Source organism: Hylobates moloch, unplaced genomic scaffold (genome assembly GCF_009828535.3).
Source record: "Hylobates moloch isolate HMO894 unplaced genomic scaffold, HMol_V3 SCAFFOLD_12, whole genome shotgun sequence".
In the NCBI taxonomy this organism is placed as follows: domain Eukaryota; kingdom Metazoa; phylum Chordata; class Mammalia; order Primates; family Hylobatidae; genus Hylobates; species Hylobates moloch.
Window position 1 is genome coordinate 52,428,309 of NW_026652287.1, and position 13,526 is coordinate 52,441,834.

General features: G+C 51.8%; 1 protein-coding gene across 1 annotated transcript in view; it reads right to left on the reverse strand.

Annotated features, from left to right (window-relative positions):
• Positions 1–13,526, reverse strand: part of SUGP1 (SURP and G-patch domain containing 1) — a 46,038-nt gene that overhangs the window by 16,246 nt on the left and 16,266 nt on the right. The window contains exons 5-8 of the mRNA XM_032170213.2: positions 12,131–12,254; positions 11,754–11,854; positions 10,687–10,810; positions 5,125–5,480 (exon numbers count right to left, since the gene is read on the reverse strand). Coding sequence (XP_032026104.1) covers positions 5,125–5,480; positions 10,687–10,810; positions 11,754–11,854; positions 12,131–12,254 — 705 coding nt within the window. The remainder of the gene's footprint in view (positions 1–5,124; positions 5,481–10,686; positions 10,811–11,753; positions 11,855–12,130; positions 12,255–13,526) is intronic.

The window sequence follows — 13,526 nt, forward strand, 5'->3', positions numbered from 1 at the left end:
AAAAAAAAAAAAAAAAAAAAAAAGAAAAGAAAGAAAGAAAGAATACCAATTCTCCTCAAACTCTTCCAAAAAAACAAAAGAGAGAACATTTCTAAACTTACTCTATGGGGCTAGGATTAGCCTGATACCCAAGGCAGACAAAGATACTACAAAGAAAGAAAAACAGGCCAGGTGTGGTGGCTCACGCCTGTAATCCCAGAACTTTAGGAGGCCAACGTGGGCAAATCACTTGAGGCCAGGAGTTCAAGACCAGCCTGGCCAACATAGTGAAACCCTATCTCTACTAAAAATACAAAAATTAGCCAGGTGTGGTGGTGTGACAATCACTTGAACCCAGGAGGTGGAGGTTGCAGTGAGCTGAGATCGCGCTACTGCACTCCAGCCTGGGCAACAAAGAGAAAAACTCCATCTCAAAAAAAAAGAAAAAGAAAGAAAGAAAAATACAATTGAATATTCCTATGAATACAGATGCAGAAATCCTCAATAAAATACTAGGAAACCAAATTCAGCAGCTTATGAAAGGATTATACACCACGACCAAGTGGGATTTATCCCCGCAATGCAAGGATGGCTCAACATTTGAAAATCAATCCATGTAATACACCAAATAATAGAATGAAGGAAAGTAACCACACGATGATTTTATGTATTTATTTTTTTTTTTTTTTTTTGAGACTCAGTCTCACTCTGTTGCCCAGGCTGGAGTGCAGTTGCTCAATCTTGGCTCACTGCAACCTCTGCCTCCCAGGTTCAAGAGATTCTCCTGCCTCAGCCTCCCAAGTAGCTGGGATTACAGGCGTGTGCCACCACACCCAGCTGGTTTTTGAGTTTTTTTTGGTAGAGTCAGGGTTTCACCATGTTGGCCAGGCTGGTCTTGAACTCCTGGCCTCAAGTAATCTGCCCACCTCAGTCTCCCAAAGTGCTGGGATTACAGGCGTGAGTCACTACGCCTGGCCTGTTTTAATTGATGCAGAAAAAGCATCTGACAAAAACTAGAACATTTTCACGATAAAAACACACAATAAACTAGGAACAGAAGTGAACTTCCAGCCAGACCTGGTGGCTCACGCCTGTAATCCCAGCACTTTGGGAGGCCAAGGCAGGCGGATCACCTGAGGTCAGGAGTTTGAGACCAGCCTGACCAACATGGTGAAACCCTGTCTCTACCAAAAACACAAAAATTGGCCAGTCGTGGTGGTGGGCGCCTGTAGTCCCAGGTACTAGAGAGGCTGAAACAGGAGAATTGCTTGAACCCGGGAGGCAGAGGTTGCAGTGACCTGAGATCACACCACTCCAGCCTGCGCATCAGAGAAAGACTCTGTCTCAAAGAAAAGAACAAAAAGAAGTGAAGTTCCTCAACACAATAAAGTCCATATATAAAGAACACATAGGTAACATCATACACCCACACATCATACATTTCACAGACTGGTAAAAGGCTGAAAGCTTTCCCCCTAAGATCAGCAACAAGACAAGGATGCAGACTTCCACCATTTCCATTCAATACGGTACTAGAAGTTCTAGCCAGAGGAATTAGGCAGAAAAAGAAATAAGAAGTATCCAAGTTGGAAGAGAACCCGTAAAACTATTTCTGTTTGCAGATAACACAAATTTAAATGTAGAAAACCCTGAAGAATCCACAAACAGACCGGGTGCAGTAGCTCACGCCTGTAATCCCAGCACTTTGGGAGGCCAAGGTGGCAAGATTGTTTGAGGCCAGGAGTTTGAGACCAGCCTGGGCAACATAGTGGGACCTCGTATCAACACAAAAAATGCAAAAATTAGCCAGGCATGGAAGAGCATGTCTGTAGTCCCAGCTACTTGGGAGACTGGGGCAGGAGAATCAATTGAGCCTGGGAGGTCAAGGCTGCAGTGAGCTGTCATCATGCCACTGCACTCCAGCCTGCGTGACAGAGTGAGACCCTGTCTCAAAAGAAAAAAAAAAAAGAAAGAATAAAGTTGGAAAAATTAACTCAAAATGGACCAAAGACCCTGGGTGCAATGGCTCATGCCTATAATTCCAACACTTTGGGAGGCCAAAGCAGGAGGATTGCTTGAACTCATGAGTTCAAGACCAGCCTGGGCAACACAGTGAAACACCATCTCTACAAAAAGTACAAAAGTTAGCCAGGTGTGCTGGCATGCACTTGTAGTCCCACCTACTTGGGAGGCTGAGGTGGGAAGATCACTTGAGCTTTGAGCTTGGGGAGGTCGAGGCTGCAGTTGAGTAGCCACTGCACTCCAGCCTGGGTGACAGAGTGAGACTCAAAAAAAAAAAAAAAAAAACCCAAAATAGGCTAAAGACCTAAATTTGGCCGGGCGCGGTGGCTCACGCTTGTAATCCCAGCACTTTGGGAGGCCGAGGCGGGCAGATCATGAGGTCAGGAGATCGAGACCACAGTGAAACCCCGTCTCTACTAAAAATACAAAAAAATTAGCCGGGCGTAGTGGCGGGCGCCTGTAGTCCCAGCTACTCGGAGAGGCTGAGGCAGGAGAATGGCGTGAACCCGGGAGGCAGAGCTTGCAGTGAGCCGAGATTGCGCCACTGCATTCCAGCCTGGCCGATAGAGCGAGACTCCGTCTCAAAAAAAAAAAAAAAAGACCTAAATTTAAGAACTAAAGGGTACAAAACTCTCGGTAGGAAACACAGGGGCAAATTTTCATGCCCGGATTTGGCAATGGTTCCTTAAAAATGACACCAAAAGCATAAACCACAGGAGAAAAAATAGATAAATTTGACTTCATTAAAATTCCATTTCTAGGGAGGGCTGGATTACAGCAGGCACTGGGAAATCGCACAACTACCTGCCCCCTCCCTGGCACTGCCACCCCCTGGAGGGTCTGCCTTCAGCTCAGAAAAAAAAAAATGATACTTTCCGGCCACATTAAAAAAAGAAAGAAAACGTCAAAGTTGTATGCATTAAAAGACGCTATTCCTAAAGTGAAAAGACAACCCATAGAATGAGAGGAAGTATTTGCAAATCACATAGCTGACGAGGGGGTTAATATCCAGAATCTACAAAAGAGAACTCGTACAACTCAACAACACAAACAAACCAACTTTAAAATGGGAAAAGGTGGCTGGGTGCAGTGGCTCATGCCTGTAAACCCAGGACCCTGAGAGGCTGAGGCAGGAAGATGGCTTGAGCCCAGGAGTTCGAGATCAGCCTGGGTAACATACTGAGACCTTGTTTATATAATAACTGGGCAAGGCTGGGCCTGGTGGCTCACCTGAGGTCAGGAGTTCAAGACCAGCCTGGTCAACATGGTGAAATCCTGTCTCTACTATTAAAAAAAAAAACACACACACACACACACACACACACACAAATTAGCTGAGCATGGTGGTGTCTGGTGTCTGCCTGTAGTCCCAGATAGGAGGCTGAGGCAGGAGAATCGCTTGAACCTGGGAGGTGGGCCGGGAGCAGTGGCTCACACCTATAATCCCAGCACTCTGGGAGGCCAAGGCAGGCAGATCACGAGGTCAGGAGATTGAGACCATCCTGGCTAACGTGGTGAAACCCCCTCTCTATTAAAAATACAAAAAATTAGCCAAGCGTGGTGGTACACGCCTGTAGTCCCAGCTACTTGGGAGGCTGAGGCAGGAGAATCGCTTGAACCTTGGAGGCAGAGGTTGCAGTGAGCTGAGATTGTGCCACTGTACTCCAGCCTGGGCAACACAGTGAAACTCTGTCTCAAAACAAACAAAAACTGGGCATGGTGGGGCAAGTCTGTGGTCTCAGCTACTCAGGAGGCTGAGGTAGGAGGATTCCTTAAGCCAGGGTGGTAGAGGTTTCAGTGAGCTATGATTGTGCCAGTGTACTCGAACATGGGCGACAGAGACCTCATGTCAAAAAAATAAAAGGTGGGGAGAAAAGGACTAAAATAGACATTTCTCCAAAGAAGCTATACACATGGTCAATAAGAATATGAAAATATGCTCAACAGCACTGGTCATTAGGGAAATGTCAACCCAGACAACGAGATATCACTTCATGCCTCCTAGGATGGTTATAATAAAAAGATGAGAGTATGGCTCTTGCCTATAATCCCAACACTTTGGGAGGCCGAGGCAGGAGGATCACTTGAAGACAGGAGTTCAAGACCAGCCTCAGCAACATAGTGAGACCCCCATCTCTATAAAACTTTTATTTAAAAAAAAGGTGAGGATACAGAAAAAGTGGAACCCTTGTGCACTGCTGGTGGGAATGTAAAATGGTGCAGCTGCAGGTTCCTCAAAGTTAAAAGCAGAAATACAGGCCAGGTGTAGTGGCTCATACCTGTAATCACAGCAGTTTGGGAGGCTGAGGCGGGTGGATCACCTGAGGTCAGGAGTTCGAAACCAGCCTGGCCAACATGGTGAAACCCCACCTCTACGAAAAATACAAAAATTAGCATGGTGGTGGGAACCTGTAATCCCAGCTACTCAGGAGGCTGAGGAAGAATCATTTGAACTCGGGATGCGGAGGTTGCAGTGAGCCAAGAACGCACCACTGCACTCCAGCCTGGGTGACAGAGTGAGACTACGTCTTTTAAAAAAAGAAAAACAGGCCGGGCGCGGTGGCTCTCGCCTGTAATCCCAGCACTTTGGGAGGCTGAGGCGGGCAGATCATGAGGTCAGGAGATAGAGACCATCCTGGCTAACACAGTGAAACCCTATCTCTACTAAAAAATACAAAAAACTAGGCGGGCACCTGTAGTCCCAGCTACTCGGGAGGCTGAGGCAGGAGAATGGTGTGAACCCAGGAGGCGGAGCTTATGGTGAGCCGAAATTGCACCACTGCACTCCAGCCTGGGCAACAGAGCGAGACTCTGTCTCAAAAAAAAAAAAAAAAAAGAAAAAAGAAAAAAAGGCAGAACTGCAATAGGTATACCGACAAGAGAACTGAAAACGATTCAGATAGTCACAGCAGTATTATTCACAACAGCCAGGCAGTGTAAACAACCTAAGAGTTCATTCACAGATGAGTGGATAAGCCAAATGTGGTATGTACACACAGTGGAAGATATGGCCACAGAAGGAATGAAATTCTAATACAAGCTACACGGTGGATGAACCTTGAAGACATTATGCTCAGTGAAAGAAGCCAGACCCTTCCAACACAGGGAGGGGGGTCTGCCCACCTGACAGAGGCGAGGGAGAGGCGTCCACGTCCCTCTGCACCAGCTCAGCAGGTGGGAGCTCTACCTTATCCTCTTCAGGCCCCCACCGGCTCTTCCGCTTCCTCTTCACGGTGGCTGCGGAGGCTGGCTTCCCGGGGGCAGCTGGAGCAGGGATGACAGTGGGCGCAGGCGTGGACGAGGCGGGGCAGGTGGTGGCTGGGGGTAAGGACCCTGACAGGGCCTCAGGAGGGGACTTGCGCTTCAGGCCGGGGTCGGGTGCTGTAAGGCTGCCTGTGGAGCTGGCCTTGGCTTTCCGGAACTCCTCCAGCTTCTGTCGGTAGTACTTGTACCCTTGGCTATTGGGCTCGTACAGAAAGCTGCAAAGGAGAGTTGGGGGGTGCAGTGTCAGCTGGGCCCGAGGCCCTGTCCCTGATTCTGGGCAGGAGTAGTTCTGGCCTTGTGTGCCCACGTTGGCCAGGGTCACTTCATGGTCATGTCATAGTCACGGTCTCCACCATGACCTCCTGCCCTGCCAGGCCTCCTGGCAGTGGCTGCTGGTTCTGGTGGCCCGATGCCCTTCCTTTGAACTGTGAGTCACTCCAATCCTCACCCTGTCTTTATCAGGCACCCATCACACTGTCATTGTTCACCGTGCTACAAAGGGAAAGGGCAGGGAAAAGGGCCTGGGAAAAGTGAGACATTCACACCAAAAAATCTTCAGATTGTGGGGAGACACCAGACACGAGACAGGGCAGAGGGATTTGTCTTGATCCCAAGGGCTTCTCAAATGCATCTTCGAGACACTGAACATCAGAATGGACCAAGGAGCTGATTTCTACCCTATGTGGGGGCAGGCAGCCTTAGGGCAGTGTGGCTTCCAGTGAGGCTGGGAACACAGGTCTTCTCGGTCCCTACTCAGCCTGAGGAGCAGAGCAGGTGGCGCTGCGTTCAGAGCCGTGTTACGCACCTACTGGCGCCTCTCGGACCGTACACATCCCCTGTCCACAGGACTGTCTTTGGGGTCTATGCCAAAAGGGAGAGTCTTGGCCCAGCTCCACATGGCAGAACACTGGGAGAGAACTAAATACATGTACAGCCCTGAAAGCATGTTACAGTGCTGAACAAGATGGGGCTGGACCTGCACTTGTGAATCTGGAAGGATGGTCATAGCACACCAAGGCGTGCAACTAACGTGAATTAAAGGGTCAAGGATGCTGTGAAGTCCTTTTGTATAAGAGGGAGGCCGGGCGCGGCGGCTCACACCTGTAATCCCAGCTCTTTGGGAGGCCGAGGTGGGTGGATCACCTGAGGTCAGGAGTTCAAGACCAGCCTGGCCAACGTAGTGAAATCACGTCTGTACTAAAAATAAAAAAACTAGCTGGGCGTGGTGGCACGCGCCTGTAGTCCCAACTGCTCGGGAGGCTGAGGCAGGAGAATCGCTCGAACCTGGGAGGCGGAGGTTGCAGTGAGCCAAGATTGGGCCACTGCACTCCAGCCTGCACCACAGAGTGAGACTCCATTTCAAAAAAAATAAGATAGTGAACGAGCAGCAAGAGATCCCTTAGATAGTTTCTACGTCAGCCTGTGTGTCTATGGCCCTGCTAACATCCAGTACCTCAGGAGGGTGGGACGGAAGGACAGGAGACGGCAGCATCTTCTCTGTAATCCTGGGTCATGGCACAAGTGTGACCCAGTGAGGGACATTTGTAAAGATTAAGAGGTAAAAGCAACAACTGTTCAGGAGGGAAGGGAACAGTTGGTCAGATTTGGAAAAGACACTTGACAGCCGGGTGAGTTCAGACATGGATTTGAGGCCAAGCTGGGGAGGCTCACTTGCTAGGGCAAGCAGGCATGGGGGTGTGGGAGCCCCTTCCTGGTCTCAGCTGGTGCTTCACCCTTAGTGTCCTCCAGGATGGCCCAAGGATGCATCACAGGCCCCTGGAGGGTCTGCCCATCTCACGGAGGGGGTTACAATGGCACCTAATGGTAGACCCCCATGAGGGGGAGAAAGTGGAGCCCCCCCCACACCCCATCTAGAATACGGCTGGGTGCACCACCAAGGCTCCCCTCTGGTGGAACTAATCCCACCCTGAACCCAGGGATAACCACTGTTAAGGTGTTTCCTGCCAGTTTCAGCAAAGATTTATCTTTTTTTTTTTTTTTTTGAGACGGAGTCTCGCTCTGTCGCCCAGGCTGGAGTGCAGTGGCGCAATCTCGGCTCACTGCAAGCTCCACCTCCCGGGTTCACGCCATTCTCCTGCCTCAGCCTCTCCGAGCAGCTGGGACTACAGGCGCCTGCCACCACGCCCGGCTAATTTTTTGTATTTTTTAGTAGAGACGGGGTTTCACCGTGGTCTTGATCTCCTGACCTCGTGATCCGCCCGCCTCGGCCTCCCGAAGTGCTGGGATTACAAGCGTGAGCCACCGCGCCCGGCTGCAAAGATTTACCTTAATAGAGCTGTGATCCTATGCATATCCCAGTTTTAAAAAAAATTTCTACCTGAAGCTGATGCCATAATCCTTCCTGTTAGAATAGTGGAAGCATGTTCACTGACCCACCTTGCCTCAGTTCCCCTCACACTGGGCTGCCGGCTCACATGGGTGACTTCTGAAGGCGGCGTACTCCACTGGGGAGATGTGCTAATGATTTAGCCCACGGAGGTTGGACACTGACTGTGTCACTGACTTTTCTTTTTTTTCTTCCTTGTTTTTCCTGAGACGGAGTCTTGCTCTGTCGCCCAGGGTGGAGTGCAGTGGCACGATCTCAGCTCACTGCAAGCTCCGCCTCCCAGGTTCAGGCAATTCTCCTGCCTCAGCCTCCTGACTAGCTGGGACTACAGACGCCCGCCACCACGCCCGGCTAATTTTTTATTTTATTTCATTTTTTAGTAGAGATGGGGTTTCACCATGTTAGCCAGGATGGTCTCGATCTCCTGACCTCGTGATCCACCCCGCTCAGCCTCCCAAAGCGCTGGGATTACAGGCATGAGCCACCGCACCCAGCCTGTTGACTTTTCATTACTACAGCTGATGCTCTATTTACATGATTTCCAGGATATATCTCAGAAATGGGAGAATGACTAGTCCAAGGGATGGGTGTTTCCAGCTTTTCATTTTTTTTTGTTGTTTTTCAAGATGGAGTTTCACTCTTGTTGCCCAGGCTGGAGTGCAGTGGCGCGATCTCAGCTCATCACAACCTCTGCCTCCAGGGTTCAAGCCATTCTCCTGCCTCAGCCTCCCAAGTAGCTGAGATTACAGGCATGCGCTAATTTTGTATTTTTAGTAGAGATGGGATTTCTCCACATTGGTCAAGCTGGTCTCGAACTCTCGACCTCAGGTGATCCACCTGCCTCGGCCTCCCAAAGTACTGGGATTACAGGTGTGAGCCACCACGCCCAGTCTCATTTTTTATTTTTTGAGATGGAGTTTTACCCTGTCACCCAGGCTGGAGTGCAATGGCATGATCTCGGCTCACTGCAACCTCTGCCTCCTGGGTTCAAGTGATTTTCCTGCCTTAGCCTCCCAAGTAGCTGGGATTATAGGCACATGCCACCATGCCCAATTAATTTTTATATTTTTAGTAGAGATGGGTTTCGCCATGTTGGCCAGGCTGTTCTTGAACTCCTGACCTCAGGTGATCCACCTGCCTCGGCCTCCCAAAGTGCTGGGATTACAGGCATGAGCCACCACACCAGGCCTGCAGCTTCTTTATAGCCATGCAGTTGGTTACGAATTGTTTCCCAAAGTGGCTGAGGTGTGCCTGGCCCACAGGCGTGACAGGGAAGGGCCAAGAGTGGCCACATGAGGTGGCTGTTAGATTTGGGGGTGAGGGGAGGTCTGCCAACCACGTGGGTCTAACCAGCATTTCTGTGCTTTGGGGCTGCCTTACAGCTGACCCCTCATGGAGATTAAACACAGGCGCAAACCTGCACGCCCTGCAGGGGCCTGAATACCTGGTCGTCCCCCCTGACCCACCCAGTTCTTTCCTGGTCTGGCTCTGGCTCTGCAGTGAGTGCGGGAACGAGCTCCCTTCAGCCTCGTCTCCTCTGGCTGCCCAGGGTACCCACCCCAGGTGACCTCAACCAGCCTGGCCTCCCCGACAGCCACACCTGACAAGCTGGGCACCTGTCAGCAACACCCCAGAACAGAAAGGACACACAGGAGGGCCGGGACAACCTGCACCAATAGCATCTCTCAGTTCTGACATCAGGGGAGAGGCTGAGCTGCAGCGGCTGGGCCCTGGACCCCTCTGACCGGGCAGAGCCACTGGGCTCTGGGCCTTGGACAGAATTCCATATCCTTGCCTGCTTGTCCTTTGAAAGGGTTCCACAGTCAGTGTCTACCTACAATGACAGCAAACTAGGTTTCTTATTTATATAGCCTTAATCAGGCAAATGAAGGAAAGACATGATGACTTGGAGTGGACTAGTGATCCCACCCTGAGGTGTGGTCAACAACTCAACGATCCCCAGGGCAAGTCTGACATTCAGGACACCTAGCGGGGGCCTCCAGTCCCAGGTAGATCCATCTCCTGAACTCCAGGCCTAAACAATCCACGGCCCCAACACAGGCTCCTGGACACACAGGTACCAGACTGGGGCACACCTGAATCCCAAGCAGCCCCTCTCCCTGTCCCTATCCACTGGGTCAGCTGAGCCTTGACCCTCCCTGTTCCCAGCCCCTATGTTCCCTCAGTCCCACCTCCCAGTGGTGGCCCACTGCCCTCATCTGTCTGGACCTGGCCTGGCCATGTCTGCCCACCCTCCACGACCTTGGCCAGTGACCACAGAAGCACAGTTGCCCCATCTGTGATGAAGTCTAGGGCTGCTGAATCAACCAGCCCAGAGAGCTGCTGCTCCAGGACTTTGTCATGCGCTGTCACACCTCCTCACTGACTGAGTCGGGGCTTGTGTAACCTGAGGCCAGGCGTGTGCTCACGGGCATGTCACCTTCACATCCCCCAGGCACCCACCTGCCTCCCCAGGCACAGAGTAAGTGCCAAACCCACCCAATGAGTGGATGAGCCAGTGAACACAGACCCAGCCACTGGGGCTAGGGTATGACGGCACGGCCGGGGATGGAGGCTAGGCTACTTGTCACGCACCCACCCTTCTGTGGAACTCGCACACAAACTGGGTGTTCTCCCTCCACAGATCCTAAAGTTCCCCATTCCCTGCCATTTCCCTCATCATAAAGGGGAGACCCTGAGAACATACGCAACATAAACTGAACAGTACTGTGAATTTCCACTTGAGAGCCTGACTTGCCCCCGGCCAAGGGCTGCTGTGTGTCCCAAAGGCAACTGGGCAAGTGCTAGAGATTTTCTCCATGAGGTGCCTGAAAGACACAAAGGCCCCAAAGGCCCCGTGCACCTGCCTCAGAGACCACCCAGGGGTGCTGGTGTGTGTGTGGGACATGCCTGTGGGGAGGCAGAGCTGGGCTCTGGGGTCAGAGACTCTTGGCCCCGCCAGCTTCTCACAGTGGGACCCCAGCAGGTGGCTGGACTATGCTGATCCAGTGTCCTCCCCTGCAGGGGGGCTGTGGCCAGGGTGACGGTCACCTCCCTGGCAGGGCCCCCCTTACCTGAATGCCTGGTTCTCACGGTTGTTCTGGAGGGCAATGGTTTCCACCTCGGGACCCCCGTCCGCTATGAACCTGGCCAACTTTTCTGCAAGGTTCTTGACCTCTTCGTCCTCTGGGGGTGAAACTTTAAGCAGGCTGTCAGTACTGGGCTCAACTCACCACACCCAACAGCCTAATTTCTGCTAAGAACCCCAAGGGCAACGAGTGGGGTTTGTTTTAGAAATGATGCAAAGAGAAACAGGCAAATGGGAATCAGATTACTACACTGGGACCAGATGCCAGAATACATAACACACCTCAAGCCCCCGCCCCGACCCCCGCCCCGTCCCACAAGGGAGGTCAAGAGGGCCTGGGACACGAGCCAGGACAAAGGATCCAAATGTGACTGCAGGTCTGGATGGGGCAGGAAGGCGCCCCAGGTAACATGGTTGGGGGGTGCTGTTGGGCCTCCTCTCCTGGGGAAAGGCTCAGGGCACAGGGCCACAGGGAACACAAGGAACAAACCTCTGCAGCCTGTGCTTGGCCTGAATATCAATTCCACCCCTCTAACCCACCAGCACTTGGCTGGGATTTTATGTCATTGCAGTCGAAGACCAGCCAGTATTTCCCCTTCCCCTGAAATTCATCCCATCAGAATTGCACCAGCTGACAGTGTCTGTCCCCCAGACCTTCAGCCCTACACTACACTTGCCTTGCCCTGTCCTCAGTGCCCAGGAGGAAGCTGGGGCTCATTAACACTTGTTAACGTAACAAAGAACCAACAAGCAAAAGCCCCCTCTACCTAGGGTACTGCCCTGAACCGATCTCCCAGGAGCGACCTCGACCTCCATGAGCTCCTGTCTATCCCACAATGTGGCTTGACGCTCACGCTTCACCAGGTCCTTGGAGCACTGAGGGGGAAGGTGGTGTCAGACCCATTTCCAGAGTGACCCCAGATGCCTGGGAGAATACAGGCCTCAACCACTGGTGCCACACAGTGCTACTCCAGCACCTCCAGGAACCCTGATTCCGCACTGGGTAATGTCCACAGGCCTCCACAGAATCTCCCACCCGCTCCGTCCACCTACCTTTCTGAGAGGCTGCCTGCGACTTCTGTGCTTCCTTTCTTATCTCAGCCACTTTCTTCCTGTAGTAGAGGAATTCCCTGCTATTCTTATCGTGCAAAAATCTGGAGAGGAGGAAGTTTGCAGAAGAGAAGGGAAAATGAGTATCTGTGACAGGCATATCCCTGCAGCTTCTATCGCGCAAAAAAAGGCAGGCTGGCAAGCAGGGACCTGAGAGCAAGTCTCTGTGCCACATGGGAGCCACTTGTCACTGTTGGTGAGAATAAGAAAATGCTTGGAACAGCATCTGGCCCGCACTAGCAAGCACCCAGCCCCGCACATGCGACTGTGCAGCAAACGCAATTCAACAGCACACCCTTCCCTTCCCCGGAGATACTCACGCAAATGCTGGGTTATCCTTGTAGTCCTCCATAGCTACTTTTTCTAACTCGGGGCCTCCTTCTGCCACAAAGCGGGCCAATTTCTCTATCACTTTCCGAGTCTCGGCTCCCTCTGGGGGTGAAACTTTAAGGAGGCTGTCAGTACTGGGGTTCAACTCACACACCCCACAGTCAATAGGCACACTCTCTCTATGGACCACAACGACAGAGGGGGTGGGGGGAGAAGAGTGTGAGATGCAGGAGGCTGTCAGGCGTCCCGAGTCCAGGCACAAAACACCATGACGAGGGGGGAGTCGGTCTCACTGTCTTGGTGAGACACACTGGGTGGGAGAGAAGTGTGTGAGGCTGTGGTGAGCTCCAGGCTGGAAGCTAGCAGAAAATATATCCAGCTTCCCCTGGTTTTGGGGGGGAAATGCTTAATTCTTTTCTTTCTTTACCAGTTTTCAGCATAATACATCGGTTCCCTTTCATCCTTCAAAGATGACACATTCTTTTTTAAAAAATACCATTATGAGCTCTGATTTAAACACACTGGGTGGGTTTCGATCCATGGCAATTAGTGTCATCATAGAAGCTCTGCGGCCGGTGGAGCCTCTTCAAGCTGGCTCCTGAGGGCTCTGGACATGGCCCCAGGAGTCTCTGATGGCCTCCTTGCCATCTGCCAGGACAGGGCGCTCCAAGATCATCTCATACACTTCCTGCCCAGACCCAGAGCCAGCCACTTCTCCAAGAAGTCGGTTTCCATGAGAAACTGCATCTCCAGACCAGCATCTGGGCGCTAGAGATGCTCAATGCCACGGGCTTAATCATTATTTCGGGGCCTTTTCAGTGAACAGAGCTATAAAGATATATTTTTATATATGGATTAGCCTCCCCACTGAGCCATGTGGAACTTGCTTTTGCATTTTTCCCCTGGCCTGTTTCTGAGGCTGTGAGTTTGTCAGCTACTACACAGATTGCAGCCCTTGTAGGAGATGCACAGGAGAAATTTCTCGCTGCCAGCAAGTGCCTGGCAACTGGGCAACATGCCAGACCTGTGGCTAATCTTATTCCCCTTGTTGCTTCGGCTGCTGGGAATGGGGGAGAGGTGGGGAGTGTGTGACCCAACGAGGGCCCCTGTGAGGTCCCGAGAGCATTCCGTGACCATCTTTCACCCTAGGTCGCCCTCCTGCCACGGGCCCAGCAACAATCCTGACCTGGTCGCTGTTTACGGGAACAGGTGCGTTTCTGAGGCCATGCAGACAGTGGGTCATAATGGGCTTCAAGGACCCCGAGACACTCAATACCCCTTGAAATGCAGCAGTTCCCAACAGGGTACCCTTGGAGCTGCTGGGGCACCCCTCTAAGGAAAGGACACACGCCAGCTCCATTCTAATGGCCCGGGGGCCAGGCTGGC